Source organism: Branchiostoma floridae, chromosome 10 (genome assembly GCF_000003815.2).
Source record: "Branchiostoma floridae strain S238N-H82 chromosome 10, Bfl_VNyyK, whole genome shotgun sequence".
In the NCBI taxonomy this organism is placed as follows: domain Eukaryota; kingdom Metazoa; phylum Chordata; class Leptocardii; order Amphioxiformes; family Branchiostomatidae; genus Branchiostoma; species Branchiostoma floridae.
This window is the reverse complement of record NC_049988.1, coordinates 14,934,716-14,952,455: the sequence shown is the minus strand read 5'-3', so window position 1 is coordinate 14,952,455 and position 17,740 is coordinate 14,934,716. Positions and strand designations below refer to the sequence as shown.

At 42.1% G+C, this 17,740-nt stretch overlaps 2 protein-coding genes and 1 long non-coding RNA gene across 3 annotated transcripts; 1 reads left to right on the top strand and 2 right to left on the bottom strand.

The window, feature by feature from the left end:
- Positions 1-276: 276 nt before the first annotated feature.
- LOC118424591 lies at positions 277-1,237 on the bottom strand. The gene is made up of 3 exons (XR_004832217.1): positions 1,116-1,237; positions 645-718; positions 277-326 (listed from the first exon to the last, which is right to left on the bottom strand). It is a non-coding gene; the product is annotated as an uncharacterized LOC118424591 (long non-coding RNA).
- Positions 1,238-1,550: 313 nt separating this feature from the next.
- LOC118424941 (integrin alpha-5-like) lies at positions 1,551-7,473 on the bottom strand. The gene is made up of 3 exons (XM_035833748.1): positions 7,149-7,473; positions 2,241-2,359; positions 1,551-1,675 (listed from the first exon to the last, which is right to left on the bottom strand). Exons 1-3 carry the CDS (start codon positions 7,451-7,453, stop codon positions 1,551-1,553), a joined length of 549 nt encoding a protein of 182 aa, XP_035689641.1. The 5' UTR covers positions 7,454-7,473.
- A 3,707-nt stretch (positions 7,474-11,180) lies between these two features.
- On the top strand, positions 11,181-17,740 carry LOC118424392 (calponin homology domain-containing protein DDB_G0272472-like). The gene is made up of 7 exons (XM_035832939.1): positions 11,181-11,359; positions 14,029-14,130; positions 14,817-14,904; positions 15,239-15,349; positions 15,826-15,934; positions 16,337-16,441; positions 17,665-17,740. The coding sequence occupies exons 1-6, from the start codon at positions 11,237-11,239 to the stop codon at positions 16,344-16,346; spliced, it is 543 nt and encodes a 180-aa protein (XP_035688832.1). The 5' UTR covers positions 11,181-11,236; the 3' UTR covers positions 16,347-16,441; positions 17,665-17,740.

Sequence of the window (17,740 nt, the reverse complement as noted above, 5' to 3'; positions counted from 1 at the left end):
CCTCTACAGAAAGGTATGTATCAAAATATCTGAAACTGAACTATCCCTAATAAATTGTTAGTTAGTTATCCATCACAATTCTCTAAAATAGTTCCTTGCCAATGTCACTTTACCGACACAGACATAACAAACTAATACCTCAAATATTCAATAAAGATTGATGCAACAGACGAAATAATTAATTCACGCATAAAAATCATTGTATCAGTTGTATCCATGCATAAACAGTTTCAAAGAGTAGGTAAACAACTTTTAAATAATATCAAACATGACCTACCTTGCCAGTTGTAGCTTCCAACTGCACCTATCAAAGTCTTGCTCCCGTCCTAGTAAAAATTAATGTTTTCCTTGTGATAATGATAAAGGCATTGAAATATATACCTGTTAACTTAGTTTTATTTCAATATGCATTGTTGATGTTTGTGTAAAATCAACACAATTCAGTGGACATGCTTTTTACATTGTACACTGCCAGTTGATTCTCAATAAAATTGAAAAATTAGTGAAGCGAATATATTTGTCACAGGCCGATACACAATCAAATTTGTAAGTTGATACAAGTCGATATACTCTTAACACAAAGCAAATGAAGCTTGACGTGTTACGATTCGTGAACACACCGAAAGTTATGATTCGAAACTCACGCTGGTGAATGTGACGCTAAATCCCGCCTGGCAGAATCCCGTCCGATGCCATGGCGCAATGTCATATTCGTCGGCTGTGGGAGGAACATTTTCTTTTTAGGATCATTATTTAACAATTAAAGAAAATACCATAACAGGAGAAGAGAATGGAGACTGCATGTTAGTATTTGAACATTAGCCATCATGTATGACATCCTCTGGGGACCCAAAAACTGATGTCAGCGTGCGAAATTAAAAACAGAAAAGTTGGGCAAAAAAAGGTTTCCTTCATTATAAAATCTTAGTACTAGTCAGAAAGATTTAACAAACGACTGAACACAAGGAACATGGTATATCAAACAATTAATTCCTTGTTTTCGTTCTTTCACTTTATGTTTTTCTACTTTGGAAAACTTCGCTCATAAGTATTCATCAGTCCTTATCTTATGTACGACATATATGTACTAAATTTGCATCTTTAACGTCTCTCACCTGACTGACACGGAGTATACTCTCGGAACGAGGTGAAGTTTCTCCTAGCAACGAAGCAGCTGCCGATTGGCTCTCGTTCCCTGACGTACTTGGTGTAGTAAACATAGCGGGGAGCGCAAGCCTGACGTGGGAAGGCAATATTTGGTTAATGACGTCACAGTTTTATCAAGAAAAGACCCCCAGCTCTTATCTTGGTTGTTTGTTTCAACAGATATACCGGCTTGAGACGTCAGACACAGTTTTTGTAAAGCAAGTTATTATAGAACATTGTTCAAGCTGCGTAATAACATTTGAGCCCTTTGTATAGGGAATGAAATCTGTTATTTTCGATTGTTCAACTGCGGTTGACTTTAAAGTGCTGGAGGTGTGGCTCTCTTTAACACCATTTAACGCCATATCCAATACGAGACCTCACTTATCACAAAACTCGGAACTTTATGATAGTCTAAGACTTACCACCACCGGCCCGTTTGGTCCTGAGCTCTTGAGGGATGCGCCGAACCATTGGAAGGACTTGTCTTCTTTATACAGAGTAAGGCTGCCGTCTAGTCGGTCTGATCCTGAAAAATGGTGGGGGAAGGTCTTTCATTTCATTGAGAAGGCGAGGCCAGAAGATGACGCTCTCGTATTTCACTTATAATGGAAAGTATGATAAAAATTTATGACTAACCTTCACCTTTTCCTTGTTCATGAAACCCTCTGCTTAGATTATTCAATGTTTTGTGTCCTTCATAAAATTTTCTTCAAGCAGGTTCACATTCATTGTATGACAAAAGATTGCGATAGAACAAACTCCCAAAGTGATACAGCAAGCTAGCATTTCCGGCAACAAGACAATAGTAAGACGCGTGCACGACTATCTCACGAATGCCTTTAGATTGCAACTGCTGTATCTCAGATGCACTCTATCCCAGAAGCTTTTTAAATCTTAGCGCATCCTGGATATCCTAAACGCGCTCCTTTGACGTTGTCAATGCGCTCCGGTCGGAGTGAATACTGGATCATCCAGAACGCGCTCCTTCGTTTGCGATGTGTTCAAGGTATCCCAAAAGCGCTTCTGGGAGAAGCGCATCCTGGATACAACAGCCCTGTGACGATCGTAAGACGAACGTACTTGGCCCTTACCGGTTGTATCGAACGGTATCTGCACACATTTGCTGTAGTCAATGTTACACATGTAGACGGCCCCGGGCCGGTCCGTACCGGGCTGCCGTGTCTGTGCCCTCGGTGCCCCCACTAGCATCCTGTGGAGGTTAAAGGCAAGAAAAGTTTGTGTATCTGTACTAAAGCCGGTATCAGCACCCTTCAGTGTAACAATACATCCAGCTTCTGCAGTGCATCTGAATCTCAGTATCGTCGGTATAAATGCCATTCAGCGTGACACACCGGCTTCTGTATCTTTTTACCAGTATAGCCGCCCTTCGGCGTAACAAATACATCAGCTTCTGATCTGAATCTACGAGTACAACTGCCCGCCCTTCAACGTGAAATGCTTGGTCAAGGCACAAGAAGCGGCTGCAGCTTGTAATATCACACTAAATGACGTGTCACACAAGAGTAACGTTTATAGATTTCTGTAGTACTTGGTGCAGTAATAGTTTTAGGGACACGAATTTTTAACACCTCAATCCAAACTTGGCTGATAACTCTGATTTGATACGTCGTTGTCTCGTCTTCGAATGAAAATTTGCCCCCTCATGATTGAGTGACTAGTGAACCATCCCCTGTGGTGTTGCTAGTCTTCAGACCGAGTACAGTTGCCTTGTCTAGAGTTCAGAAGTTTGTTGTCTGAAGTTTTCTCGGGGATTTAGAAAGTTCAGTCGGCCAATCCCCCCATGTGTTGGATTGGCTCCGAGTTCACCGGGGGCAAATTCTAATGGCGGGACGATTCTCGCAATGCTAGAGGGGGTGACATGATATTCCGATAAACTGCACACTGCACAACATGTTACACATTTCCACAGTTTTCGGACAATTGTCGAATATTTCAACACTTTAAAGAACATATTTTAACTTGAACAATATATATAGCGTGCAATATATATAGCGTGTATACCTTATAGTCCAATAATGGTGGACAGCCACTCTTGGAGTATGACAAGTCTACTGGTTCGTATAAGACCGTATAATACTTCCTATTATACTTCTTATAAAATTACCAAACGCATCACATACAACGACCTATAGTGAAGAATTTTGAAAATCCATCTAATGTTGCACGTGATCGGCTTAAGTAAAAGATCATGTCGTAATGATGATAATATTCATGCACACTCTTCCTGCGTTTTTGCATTCTTCCAGCGACTGTGGCCTGTGAAAATCCACATCCTATTCCAGATTCAACACAAAGTAGACTATATAAATACCCGTGTCTATTTGCATTGAGACAGACAATTGAGAACCGTTGGATAGGAGCCAGGTGCTCTTCGTGCCAAGAATTTAACCCGAACCCCGACCTTTCCGAAATTCCCACGTAAAGTTTCAAGTCAATCATTCTTTGCTTCTTTTTCCTCCCCATTGAAGGATAATAATAATAATGACGATGATCTGTATTTGCAAATCCATGCCCGATGGATAATTGATGGTGTTACTATACGTAACGTTACATTTACTGGGGGTAACTTTGTAAAATTTGGAAGCACTGGCTGATGAACAGTCCTACGTTTGTAATGATATGTGGGTTTTGTGATTATGACGCTTTCTAGATGGTGAAAGCGAGGGGAGATTGTGTAACTTTGGGACACTATCACACAGCCTGTTTCTTTCGTTCTCATATCCTAGGTCTCCTTCCCTCTTTATTTATTCATCTCTTTTTCAAATGTAATCATTCAGTCTTGAACAAGTTGTATTTCTCTCTTCAGTCATCCTGGCCAGAAATATCATAATTGAGACCAGCTCGATTATGGCGCGTTTACAAGGATGTCACCCATATAATCATATCAGCATGGCCTTATTTAGGACACGTGACCGGCAGGGAAAACAAACGGAGCCTGACTCACAGGAGAACTCCTTCCAAACACAGTTTAATGATGCGTGTAGATGTTGACATTGCGTACTTACACAGCTGCTACTTTGTAACGAGAAGGGCCGCCCCCCTCCCCCAAAGTGCGGAGATGCATCATGTGCCAAGTGTGAAGGGGAACCCCTTTTAATGATTCTTTTCCTTTTCAGGCGTTACTTAGATTGTGAAAGAAACACACTTTATAATCTATGATTATTTTTCTCACTGTTAAATAGTGTGAAAGCCCGGTTAACATTCCCAAAGAGCGGCATGGTTGTTTTACCACTCCATGTTGATTTGATGATATGGATAGCATTTTATGGGAGCCCCAAGACTGATGAGTGAATGCAAGAAAAGTTTGTCAAACAGAATTCTTGCTTTCATTATGAAATCTAAGTGGTCAGGTTGGAGGATGATGGTATACAGGACAATAGATTCTTCAATTTTGATGTTCACATCTTCTTCTTTGACCCTATCATTTGCATTGGCCCATGGACTAATTCTATGGCATTAGTATACATTTTCCGGTACACATGCATTTCTTTACGATCCACGGCATATATGTGCACTTTTGGCAGTTGCTTTGTAATTGTACGATCTTAAGTATGGATGAAAACTTTTTATTTCTTTCTAGAAACGGCCGACATTTCAGACACACGTAGATTTCATCCATATAATCAAATCAAAAAGGCTTTTTTCTGACAGCGTATTTTTTCCAGTCGGCCTTTTAGACTACTGCTGGCTCGAGATCGAAGTGATCGAAACCAACCCGTAAAAATGTTCCGACGTGCGCTAACAAATTGGACGGGCAGGCAACACTTCAAGCACCGAGGTGATACTGGGAAGCTCACGGTTACAAGACTTCATTATGTATGATGACCATGACCCTCCAATGCTCCTCCTGTTAGCATGAGTATTCCTAGGGGGACCATACATTTCGATTCCACTAGGCCTTGTCTGTTGGCTCTAAAAGGGACCGTGCATTGCATTTCCGGTGGGATAACCCTTCACAACTTTATCGGGTTTCAGACTTGTCGTCTGGAGGCGAAGATAAGACGGCAAAACCAGATTGTGTTGAGCGATGAATGCATGGAAGACGGACGGAATGGAAAACGGACGGGAAAATGCCTATGGGTCAAGTTGATAGATAGATTGGGCCATACTGATTTGATTCTGTGGAGGGCATGCTCTAAGCATTGCAAAAACGTGCGAATAAAAGTTTGGCCGAAATAGGTGCAGATGCCTTGATTATAAAATCAAAGTAATCGGAAGGGTTTAACAAATGACTAAAGTTAACAAGTAATATCCAATATCATTTATCGCATTTTACAGCACATATTTGCTCATTTCGTAGCTTCTTTCTATGATTTACTCTTAAGTGCATCAGCTAGCCTTTTTCGGTCATGAAAATGTTCCATATGTGTGGACTCAAATGCAAGTACGTACGGACTTAAAAGTGACGCTTTCTTGGCATACCTCCCTTCAGTTATTAAACATTGGGGGAGGGTTTGTTAAAATTCCCATAGACATGGTAGTCTCTTCCATCTGGTAAACATGACAAAACCTGTATTAGTGTATGACTTCACTGTTTAGTGAGCTCACAGACAAACATTGTTTTGTGCCGTCCTCTTGCGAACACGTGGCTTCCGTTGGAACACACAGAAACTCTACCCCGTATGAGTCATCGGTGACCACATGTGACCGAGTGACCAGGTACCATCCACGTACTGTCAATTTCAATTTACTCGCCGGGCTAGGGTCTTACTACACAAGTAGCACAAATCGTTACTAGCTACATCAATCATTAGAATCGCCCAAACTTCGCATTTGATTGCGTGTGTGTGCGTGCGTCTGTGTGCGTCTGTGTGTTTGTGAGTGTACGTGCGCGTGTGTGTGCTCGCGCTTGAGTGTTTGTGTGTGTTTGGTGTGTATGTTTGTGTGTGTGTGTGTGTGTGTGTGTGCGTGTGTGTGCGCGCGCGCGCGTGTGTGTGTGTGTGTGTGCATGTGTGTGCGTGTGTGCGTGTGTGTGTGTGTGCGTGTGTATGTGTGTGTGTGCGTGTGTGTGTGAGTGTGCGTGCGTGCGTTTCTGTCAGAATGGGTAGCCGCAGAACAGTATCACGCACCATTCTATATGGTAGCATGAAGGAACTGAAGTCTACCATCTCTTGTAATTTTATTTTAGGTACAGCAGTGCACTGCAAGGTCACACAATAACTGGGTCAATCCCATACACCATTTGCTGCCAGGAAATTCGGGGTGGGTGAATTAAGAATAGCGTGCTAAAATTGATATGAAGTATGAGTTACGACTACACGAATGAACTTTCAGTATCAGCAATGGTATATATGCCAGTGTTGATATTAGAAGCTCTCACGACGCTCAGAGATAGGATACTGTCTTAGTCGCACACACACACACACACACACACACACACACACACACACACACACACACACACACACACACTCACTCCTCCAGTCCCTCCCCACGTACTGTCAAAAGTCTGCTAAAATTGATATGACAGGGTTACACTAATACATTTTCAGTATCATCAATGTCATATATGCTTCTGTTAATATCAAAAGGTCTCAGAGACACGACGCTCAGATATAGGATCGCACACACTTCCTCCTCCCTCCCCACGTTACTGTCAACAGGTCGTTGTTCATCGTGCAAGAGAGCTGCCCGACTCTCTGACTCACCAAACAGATGGGCCGTATGCTTTAACAGTTGTCAATCTATTTTTACAAAACGTGCGCAGGTCGCAGCCTTTAACATTTCTTCATTATACAGCTGTTTGAAATGTGAACATAAAATGAAGCATATCCAAAATCTTACGATTGGGTATGCATGAAATTAGTATAACAATAATTTCGCCAAATGGACTGTTGCTATGGTGTTTTCTGAAAGCCATTTGGTATTTGCGAACAACAAATCAAATACTTGCATAATTGGCATTCAAACCCCCTCCCCTTAGCGTTTCACACAGTGAGTTGTGCAAAGCGATAAAAATATGAATTTTGTCAACTTACCAAGTTTTGTCCCCTTCCCGGTGCAAATCCACGCTGAAGCCAAAGTAACTCCCGTAGGGGCCCCGGCGAATTATCGGCGTCCGTGTGTCGATGTTAAAACTTGTTGCAACGTGGACCAAAACCGTCACGAAGAAGCACAGAATTCCTGTGCAAAAGTCGAAGCGTTGAGCGGCCATGTTGTCAGGTTTGAGTGATGCAGAAGTGAGAATGTCGGTTGGAGAGAGGAAATGTTGTTGTGATGTAGTCAGTTTTAGCGGACCGGGCCTACATGGGGGACCGGTGGCACCACTTCCTGTAAGGTTCATCACATGGGGGAGGGGGCGGTTCGTTATGTGATAACTTTCACTGGGGTGTGGGTACCAGGGACGGGTAACACCTGTTAGAAGCATTAAGTGAACCCCCTTGTGCAAGAAGCGTTCTGTCAAACTTCTGTTCATTTTAGGACCAGACGATGCTCTGCAATGTTTATCTTTGATGAAGAAAAAAAAATGATCTTGAAATTTCTCAAAAGAGGTAGGACAAAAAGATGTAGGACAAAAAAATATATTTTCCCCTCGTTATATTATAGACTGTGTCCGTTTCTCTCTTCTTTATAGCATCGCATTATGTTTGTTCGTATGTCAGTATAAACTTGATGCAACAAGTTGTCTCCCTAAAGCTGCCCTTCGCCGAGATGCTAAATTGTGAAAACAGCACCATCTTGTGGACTCTAGCAGAACTACAGAAGAAAGGATTGGGTACATGTAAAACGATATTAGGGGCACTGGCTGTTCTAGCCATTCAACACGCTTTGAAACGTGTTACTAAAGGGTAATGCCACCATTGATATCATTAAGTCAGGATTACTACACGGTTTCATCGCTTTATGTCCGAGTATTAACCACCATATGACCAACAACCCACTCTCTTCCTCATGCAAAAAACTGGTAATCCTTTATTCTTTACGTACGTTAATTGACAGGTTTAAATTATTGCTCATATACAACGCTTTATGTGGAATGGTTACATTAACATCACCTGCATTGTATACTTGTGATTATCATATCGGTCAATGGTCATATCGACAATGGAACACATGTCGGTTATGATCCAGTTATTTTCACAGGACCATTGAAAGATAATTGAAAGATATCGCGTTTGTTTGAACTATATTTTATTCATGAGAAGCTCAAATCGGCCTGTAGGTCGTTTTCCATCGAGGTCATGAGGGAAGAGGTAAGGGTCAGACAAAATATATAACAGTGATACAGTTAACATCATTTAAAGCCCTTATAAGTCTATACAAATATTTTTACACAAATAGGGTACGCGTTTTAAAAGAAAGGATTTGATAACACAAACAGGTTTCTTTGTAGCGAAATGGCCCATGGTTTTTAGTGTCACCCATTCAAACGTTTTTCACGGACGATTAGGTCCAGGTTCAAGGTCCTGACCTGGCCCCGATCCTTTGGACCTGAACCTGAATGTTCTGCATCGGGACCCACACCTAATGGCTCAATCCTCAAATCTCTGCATGTAAAATTACCCAATATACTTTAAATCGAAAAGAGTAGCTATCCAGTGTGCTAGACGTCTAGACAAAAGAACGGCTGAAGCTACAGTCAAGCATGGCGGCTTTACATATTGTGCAAGCAGAGCTACGGCTGTTGTTTATTTTTGCTTTTTTTATGCACTGTCTTTATTGGGCTTTCTTTTGTGCGGATTTGTTGATGTCTCGTTAGGCCGCGATACGTCAACAAAACGGTACAAAATAGAAAGTCCAATGAAAACGCATAAATAAGACAACAACAACAACAAAAACAGCCGGAGCATAACCTCTGCTACGAGAGCTGCTTTACACAGCTTTACGTCATTGTACACGTCATGGCTCAGTGGGCGGGGCTACTTCTCGAAGGGCGGAGTCATTTCGCCACATACCGTTCGCGGTTAGTACTGAGTACATCTCCCCCACGGTGATATAGACATGTCCTCGTGCGTGCTATCTACATAACACGCGTCTTTTCTGGTTTTCTGGTTAACCTATTTTGCTAGTCATGGCGACACGGAGCTGTTACTACTTAAAGCCTTGGGAGCCTGATGAGCAAACAGACCGATACAACAAGTAAAGACACTGTTCTTACTTTTTTATAGATTTTAATCAACTGACGTCATCAGTCTTTTCTTTACTCTTTTATTATTTTTCTTAATTTTACAATTACAACCGAAGAATCTTACAATTGATAGATGCCAAGACTGAAGTACCTAATCTCCTTTAGCGTATGTAGGTCTAGAGCAGATCAGTTAGAGTAAGGGGTAAGTTGGTTAGAGTGCATTAAATAACCTGTAGGTCGATTCAGATGGTGAATGGTGGCCTTGTAACGTCAAATGCTCCAAATAGTCCCAATAGTGTACATTATCACAAGAAAGCATTTTTGTCTGCTCTGTCCACACAATACAATGCCTTACGGTAAAAAACAAACACAAATTCGTTGGAACGTCTGCTGAGAGCTATCTCATGCATGTTCCGCGTTTTTTCCGTCATCCGTGGATGACCAAGCGTGAAGAAGCCTAAAGTGTCCCTTTAAAACTATTGGATTCCCATGAAGAAATGAGAAAACAAAACTCCGAAACTGTGACCGACTTAAAGCTTTTAGTCCAAATATTACACATGGTGACGAAAAAAAACAACAAGAATCAACATGACAAAATTGCAAGTTGACCTTGTGGTTAGAGTCACCGACTTAGAATCCAAAGGTTCTAGGTTTGAATCCCTATCAGGCCCCAATGTTGTGCCCTTGGGAGAGGCACTTTACCCACTCGACTCAGGTGAAATCTTGAGTACCTGAGCTTTGGTTAGAAACGTCCTCTCGGTCAATAGGTTAACCAGGAGCACCTGTTTATGAAGAGGGCCACGCCTCGTGTACCTCATTTCTCGAAGAGAGGGTCAAGTCTTACAAGTCAGAGGCTGGTATTACGCAGCTTATACTCAATGTACACAACGGGTGTGGGGTATGTCTAAAGGCGATTTACATGTTATGCGAAACACAGCCAGAAGCATTACTACGTTTTTAAAAACGGATACACCGGTTTATACTGCTATTAATGTGCAAGCAGTATATATATATAGATAGATAGATAGATTTTTAAAACAAGAGATTTTTTACACTTTAAATTTTTTTGGAGAAATCACTGAGATGTGGTGGAAATGACTTCAATCTCTGTTTGATTGTGTGTTTTTTTTGCATCGTATTGTTTACCAGAGTTAAATAGAATAAGTTAGGTTGAGTAATAGAAGTGGAGAAAAGATGTTGCCCATCTATTTAACTAAATTCAGGTCAAAGAAGTCTAGATTTGTATAAGAAAAACTTTTAGAAATGCCAATTTCTAAATTCTGCCCCCTCCGTAAATAGAGCAGACCTGGAGTTAAGATGATCTTTTCTTAAAAGGGAATTTCCTTTGAACCATCTTACGGCGCTTTCAGCTTCTTTAGTGTGTGATCAAGACGGTTACTCTGAAAAGTAATCTGACGCCACAAGACGATGATATGACGTCTTGGTCTTAGACAGCCATCTTGGGGCGTGTCCAAGCTGTGTTTGCAGGCGTAAAGGCGTGTCCTTAGGCCACACCAATCTTATTTCTTGCTTCTTGGATTCTGATGTCCTATTTCTCCCAATTTGAAAAACAAATGGCCACACCTCCCGTTGACAAATATACACTGCTTCTCCTGACTCCCAAATAACCTATGGGCCTCAAATTTCAATTCCTGTATGTGATAATTTGGACGGTACGTGTATCATTTTTTTTAATTGGGGCTTTGCTAATCAGGAGCCACCTTAAGTAGTAAATAATGATTCTTTTTTGCAAAAAAATGAGCCAAGAAAATCTGAAAACTTATTATTTGTTAAGTCTGTTGTTATTGACGTTGTGTAACATGAGTAAGCCCCTTGATCACTCCACCCAGACTTTTTGCCAGTCCATTTTTTTCTGAAAAAAATCCGAGAACCATCAAATTGAATTAGCATGGCCTTCGAGACCTATATAAGACCCCAAGTCGTCGGGAGACGCCCCACATTTTCGCAGCGAAGATCTCGGTGCGAGGACGAGTCATCATGGTTGCGTTCCGCGCGGTAGTCCTGCTGTCCTTGGCGGCGTTGTGCACCTCTGCCGCCGTCAACAAGAAGAGGGAGAACGCCGTGGACGAACTGAAGGAACTCGAGCGCTCTCTTCAACAGGTACGTTATTTTATTCGTTTGGCAGAGGCAGAATGCACCGATCCTGTCGAACGCCACATCGAACAAATAGAATCCTCTATTCTATTTCAAACACCTCCGTCAAAACTGCCACAATGGGACAGAAATTGCTATTTTTGACGGAGGTGTTCGAAATAGAACCATGATCGAACAGGGTGGGGCGGGGTTTTTATTGGGATCGGTCCGTTTTTTCAGACAACGAATTTCTTATAAAGCTCATAAACATTTCTCAATATGGGAGCTGCCACACGCATTTTATTTTGAATTTTACTGTGCGGCCTGGTTATAAAAAAAAAGATGACGCCCGTACGCGTAAACTTTGTCTAAAGCAAAAACTTTAAATACGGAGATAATACGGACTTGAATATGCGCACTCGTACTACCGCTCTCTACCGTTCTTTCAAAATTCTCGTTTTTAGGTTATGTATTTTTATCTTCCTAAATTCCGTTTGGATGAGTTGTCATCCCTTTTCCGTTTGTATTCCTAGCCATTTTGAGGGGAAAATAGGAAGACCCTGCTTGTAAAAGCGACAAAAGCTCTCTGTGCCAGATATTGTTCGCTACAAAGCGCGGCAAAAATGATACAGCACGAGTTACGCACAAGCGTTTGCACAAAGCTCGTCCTCAGAGATATGTAAAATGGCAATTTTTGGGTGCGCAAAACAAATTAGGCCAGTTTCAGCTGCATGCGCACCTACTGTGTGTACGTTACTGAATTTGTCGGCATAACCGGCAATTAACGCACTTGTTTTGTACGGTACACGATACAGCTAACATAAGGTTACCAGTTTACGTGCAGGACCAATTAACGGTAAGTTAGCGACATGACTGCATTTCAAGGTGCAACTTGCAAAAATTAGTCAATAATAATAAAACTATACATGTTTTATTCACATTTAAAACCCTTGCAATGAATATTGCACAATTTTCATGGAAGATCATAGGCCCATGGTGCCTGGGTTGAATTTACGTGACGTTCTACTGAGGCAGATTCGGCGGTCCAACCTCATTCATCACTACGGCGCTACTGCAGGCGATGGTGGGGTAGACACAAAAATTTTACCGTGGATTGTTTGTTTACCACTTAAGCGATATTTTGCAACAGGTGTTTGAATATGTGTGCTTGTAGGTAGAGCACTATAAGGAGAAACACTCAAGTGACCGTTAATTGGTCACCCTAGAACAATTCTTCACTGCTAACCTCTCCATTATTACATGCTGGTGCGCAGCCAAAGATGGAGGGAAGAAATAGATTACCATGCACTTTTTTAACAGACAAACTACTGTTGCTTCAAATGGGTTAGATATTTAATTCTGCCTAGGCATTTCAGAACAATAACCATTTTTCATAATTCGACCATTAACTGGTAACCTTACGAAACGAAAACTAGTTTTGTACAGTAAGTACACGATATAGCTACATAGTACAGGAGGACCCATACTTTTTGTGAGGAGGTTCTTGCAACGTGCTCGGGCGTGACTCTCCTCAAACGCATGCCTTCTAGTTTTACTTCCCATCCGAGAGCCAGGCATTTTCATCCGCGTCAGGAAAAATAGTTGTTAAGTGACTTTACCAACGATACAACATTGGGCCTTGTTACGATACGGATTTCCATCCTTTAGATTCATCTCTAGATCTAGATTCTTAGCCAACAACCCTAACCGCAAGAAATTCTTCACACCTACATTTGTAGGCCTGAATATGTTCTTGTGTAACGTTTTCACATGAAAAACTTTAGCTAGCAAATAGCACACCGGTGAAGTAGTGGTTCAGGTATCTCCTCGATCTTACACTGCAGGTGCCCCGTCTTCACAAATCGACCTGTCAAGTTCTGTTGTTAGGAACCGTTGCCACGGTAACACAAACAGTTGTATTGCAAGAAAGGATTTTGGCGCGTCCAAGGCTGGACTCTTGAGTTGCTCAACTAGGTCAAGCGAATCTGACCCTTAAGACTCCGTTAGTCTTTCCTTAAAGGTGCGGCACGGCTTCGCTAAACAAAACCGATGCACTTCGCGGACTCTGTGCCCTAATGTGGCCAGTCATCTGGAAACTACCTGAAAGTGGGAGGGGCTCATTTCGACGACATTGTTGCCGGGGTTACAGTCATCAACCAATCACCGCCTCGTCTCACCAAGGAGGTCATACTCACTTGTCTGGTAGAGGGCTGATCCTGCGCCTGCGCACAGCCGCACTTTTTTTCGGCAACGCTCTCAGGGCGACAGCCTAACAGAACAGCATTAGCCCATGTTAATGAGCACATTATACCACTTTTGGCGACACCTCAAGGGCTAGCCTAGCAGTATAGTATATTGTCATACCCTTTCACTTGTTATGCTATACATAGGTTTTGTTCCAACTTGTATATTGTGTATCTCCTATGTAAAACCTTTATTGTTCATTTATGCACAGATTATAGCGACAAGGCACAATTTTGCTGTAAGAAAATGGTTCATTACTACATATAAAAAGACTAATACAAATGTATCTACCATAAAGCACGTATGCATATACGAAGAGATCGAGAGATCGATATACTAGTACTGTAAAAAGATGGATGGCTATACACCGAAGAAAGTCCTCAAGCAGACATCCCTACCCAACTACGGCCGGAGACTTGAGATATGATTGCATCTTGTCTTTGTTTGTGCAGCTTCTTGGCAAGAAGAATGAGAAGGCCCAGCCGGAGGCTAAGAAGTCGCTGTCTCCGGAGGAAAAGGCGAAGAGGATCCAAGAAAGGGCCCAATTTCAGAAGGTTCCGTTTTGTTCTTATAGCCTTTATTGAAAATCAGAGAGTGTACCTATCACAACATGTAGTTAAACCTGCATGGAGACAACTGATTTGAATAAAATAGTCACGGTGGACAGAATGAATGAATGAATGAATGAATGATGACCACCGAGGTAGACAGGGTTTTGTATTATCTCCAGGCAGATTTACCAGTGGCATAAGATAGTATCAAAACTGGCTAAGGAGTATAGCCGTCCAAAGGGAGTCATCAGCCACTGGGTAGCCAAACACACTCCTAGGCCTGCTTCACTACTCTGGCAGCTTTTGCTACCGTAGGATCTGCTTGGAGAGTAGTTTCTTAATGCTCTACTTTCATTGGGGAAAATAATCTAACGGGCCGTGAAAGTGTGTTTGTTGGTCCTAACCTCATGAAGAGGTGGTCACTAGTACAGGTTTGGCTGTATAAAGAAAAAGTGAACGGATTAATTTTCATCATACTTATGAAATGTTTTCTACACACGGACACGTAACATTTAAAAATTGTTTTGTACGGCCTCGGGAGTTGAAATTCTCTTGTTGCTGGATGCAAACCTGTGTCATTGTTTTGTATAGAGGAGATTCATGACTAAGGAGCAAACTACGTCGTTCTCAAGTGCTCAGGAGAACTGTCTTGTCAGTTCAAATTCATGACGTTATGTCCCCATATCTAGGCTCGTGGTATGGTCCAAAAAGCAAATGAGGCCATCGAGAAGAAGCGGTCCATGATGGCAGAAAAGGCTGGCAAGGAAAAGAAATCCGGTGAGAAGGCTGAACATTTGAAGTGATAATAGATTTGTTAAAGTAACCGTTATCATTTACACTCGTTGCTCGTTATCACTGATGACTACAGTGATGAATACATTTTAATTGTAATGAAAATATTTATAAAAAGTTGTGCAACCTAGAACGATACTGTTTGTTTAGGAAATTATTGATTCTGCCTTCCAAGTGTGTGGCATGTGCCAAACTGTCGTGACGGCAATCACTCTCGCGAGAAGTTGTTGCCGAGACTACGCGAGAAATAGAGATTAATGGCTGCTATACATAATGACTATATCTAAACATTACCTTTTTGCCTTGTTTCTCTACACAGAGGACAGTCAGTCCCGTCGCGAGATGGCGAAGAACCTGCGTGAAATGGACCTGAAGAGGGCAGCAAATCTGAAGAGGCAGGCAGCAAAGGCGGAGAAGAGAATGGCTGCTGGTTTGTAAACGTTTCCTAAAGCCCCTAGTTCCCACCGCTGCCACCAAATGTAGGGAAGTACGAGTAGATGGAGACGTTCTCTGTCTGCTTTCTTAGTCACAACACAGAGACTAGATGGACAGACCTGGAGTCTTAATCTTTTATTGAATCATAATCAGTTACAGAATTTGGGTGGCACTGTCATTGGTCCTATTGATCTTCCTGTTATCTCAGCTAAAACACAATGCAACATCCAAATGTTCTCCTAATACCTCTTTTTTGCAAACCATCTAATACGTGTCCGCCTGCAAAATGGAAAGCAAACAAAATGACAATTCAAGCCTCGTAATATCCTCTTTAACGGCGTGTAAAATTTCAAATGTTAAGTGTGACTGTATAGTATGTTGTCGATTTTTTTTATCTGTAGAAAATATGTTTTTGTGGTTTCAAACTGAGATCTATATATAGCTATAAAGGTTTCATTTTCCCCACTGTAGAGAAGAAGCGTTCTGAGGCACCCAAGGCACCCAAGGAGAAGCGCGCGGCCTGGGCGGACAGCTACGGGTCATACTACGACACCTACGATGCCCTACTACGAGGACTACGGTAATACTGATGGTTCATTATCTCTACCTTCAACAATAATGTTATCATTTTCGTCTGTTTGTGCGTTGAAAGCATAACTTTAAAAGTCGTGAAAGGATGGGAGGGGACAGAGGGGATAGAATCAATAGGACGGGGTAGGGGTAGAAACGTGTACGCCTACAGGAAGTGGTACAGTAGAAGCCGCTTAATTACACGGCCTATTTGCCAGTGGATTTCGTGCAATTATCCGTCTGATGCAATAATGCGAAGTTATCTAGCTGGACCGCACTGGTTTGGGATTTTGGGTTTTCGTGCAGTTGACAGAAGTGTGCGTTATCCGTCGTGCAATTGACTGGCTTCTATTGTATTTCTCTGTTGAGGTATGATTTCTTACTCTTTTTTTCTTTCTTTTCTTTTAAACAGCTTTCTGTGATGACGGATCCATCATCCCGGGGAGCTGGATGTGTGATGACATGGTAGACTGCACGTGTGGAGAGGACGAGGAGCACTGCGCTGACGACGATGGCGGTGCGTAACGTCATGTTGTTCTATAAATGTGGTATCTCACTGCGCTTGGGACACCGGTGTGGCAGTGCGGGGTTTGTAGATGACTCAACGGATTTTAGAGATAAAGAACGAATATTCTTACGTTTTGTGTATTTTGTTGTCTTTTAAGTCACACTTTTATGTATTATTATACGCAATATCTACATCATAAAATAATTGCGAACATAGCACAACAGTGCCGCAGTGAACGAACCCAGTGCCACACCAGTGCCCCAAGTACAGTGAGATACCACCTGAAGAAGGTTTTTGGTAGCACATGCGCATGCGCTGTGAGATGCATTGTGGGCAATACGCCAAATGGAAAGGCCTCTGCATATAAAAAAGCTTTGTCTAAACCTTGCTTTGTATATATCCAGGCGTGTTTTGTTTGTGTTCTTTCGTCTGTTTTTTGCATTGCCGCGCCAGCGGCAATGCCTTATGCCAGCTTTCTTCCATGGATCCATGGATCAATGGACGGACCTTTTAACCCAGCCCTTCCAAAGCCCAAAGGCCCTTCTTTCCTTGCCGAGTTTCATTGCTTAGTTAGACAATGGTACATTCCAGGCGAGTATTAAAACTCTCTTCTAGACGCATGTTACTGTATGTGGTCCAGCGTAATAAATCTACGCTTTAACTCACCATGTTTATATAAAGATATATCACAAATTGCATCAGAAAGAACTTATTTTGTAATGAAAAATAATGCATATTCATTGTGGGTCAAAAAGTTTTACAAAACCTGTTTAATGTGCCAATAATTCATGTGACATAAATTATGATAATGAGGTAAATTTCCAATATCCCCTTTTGCTGCATTTCCTACTGCAGTTGCTAGGTGTCGCTCTCAGCAGTTCAGTCATAGAATACGCGGCAATGCACAGCTTTTCTTAAAAGATTTCTTGTTTACGGTATGTCTTACAGAATAGGCTTGTTACATAGTGTTTTTCGGACTTTCGGAGCGGTAGCGTTTTGGGTGGGGGCTATTCCGCGATTTTTATCATGGGCTAAGGTTCTACTCTATGCCGGAGACAAGTAGTTTGTGCGACAAAAACTTACCGACACATAGAACCTTCGCCTAAGTTGAAAATCGCGAACCAGCAAATAGAAGCACCGACTCCAGAATTCTGCGAAGAGGGCTACGTCCGGATCCGCTCATGACGCGTCGCCAAAAACGGAGGTCTAATGTCTTGTCAATGTCCCTACAGAGTTTTGGTGCTTTGACGGGTCGGAGATCCCTTACAGCTGGGTGTGTGACAACTACACCGACTGCATGGGTGGCGA

What these genes read in the sequence shown, in the direction of transcription:
- LOC118424392 (XM_035832939.1), top strand. Translation starts at nt 11,237, where the DNA reads ATGGTTGCGTTCCGCGCGGTAGTCCTGCTGTCCTTGGCGGCGTTGTGC. An exon ending in AAAGGGCCCAATTTCAGAAG is followed by an intron (nt 14,131 to 14,816) that starts GTTCCGTTTTGT and finishes CCCCATATCTAG; the next exon opens with GCTCGTGGTATGGTCCAAAA. An exon ending in GGAGAAGAGAATGGCTGCTG is followed by an intron (nt 15,350 to 15,825) that starts GTTTGTAAACGT and finishes TCCCCACTGTAG; the next exon opens with AGAAGAAGCGTTCTGAGGCA.
- LOC118424941 (XM_035833748.1), bottom strand. Translation starts at nt 7,453, where the DNA reads ATGAACCTTACAGGAAGTGGTGCCACCGGTCCCCCATGTAGGCCCGGT. An exon ending in CGGGAAGGGGACAAAACTTG is followed by an intron (nt 2,360 to 7,148) that starts GTAAGTTGACAA and finishes TAACCTCCACAG; the next exon opens with GATGCTAGTGGGGGCACCGA. An exon ending in GATACCGTTCGATACAACCG is followed by an intron (nt 1,676 to 2,240) that starts GTAAGGGCCAAG and finishes ACCATTTTTCAG; the next exon opens with GATCAGACCGACTAGACGGC.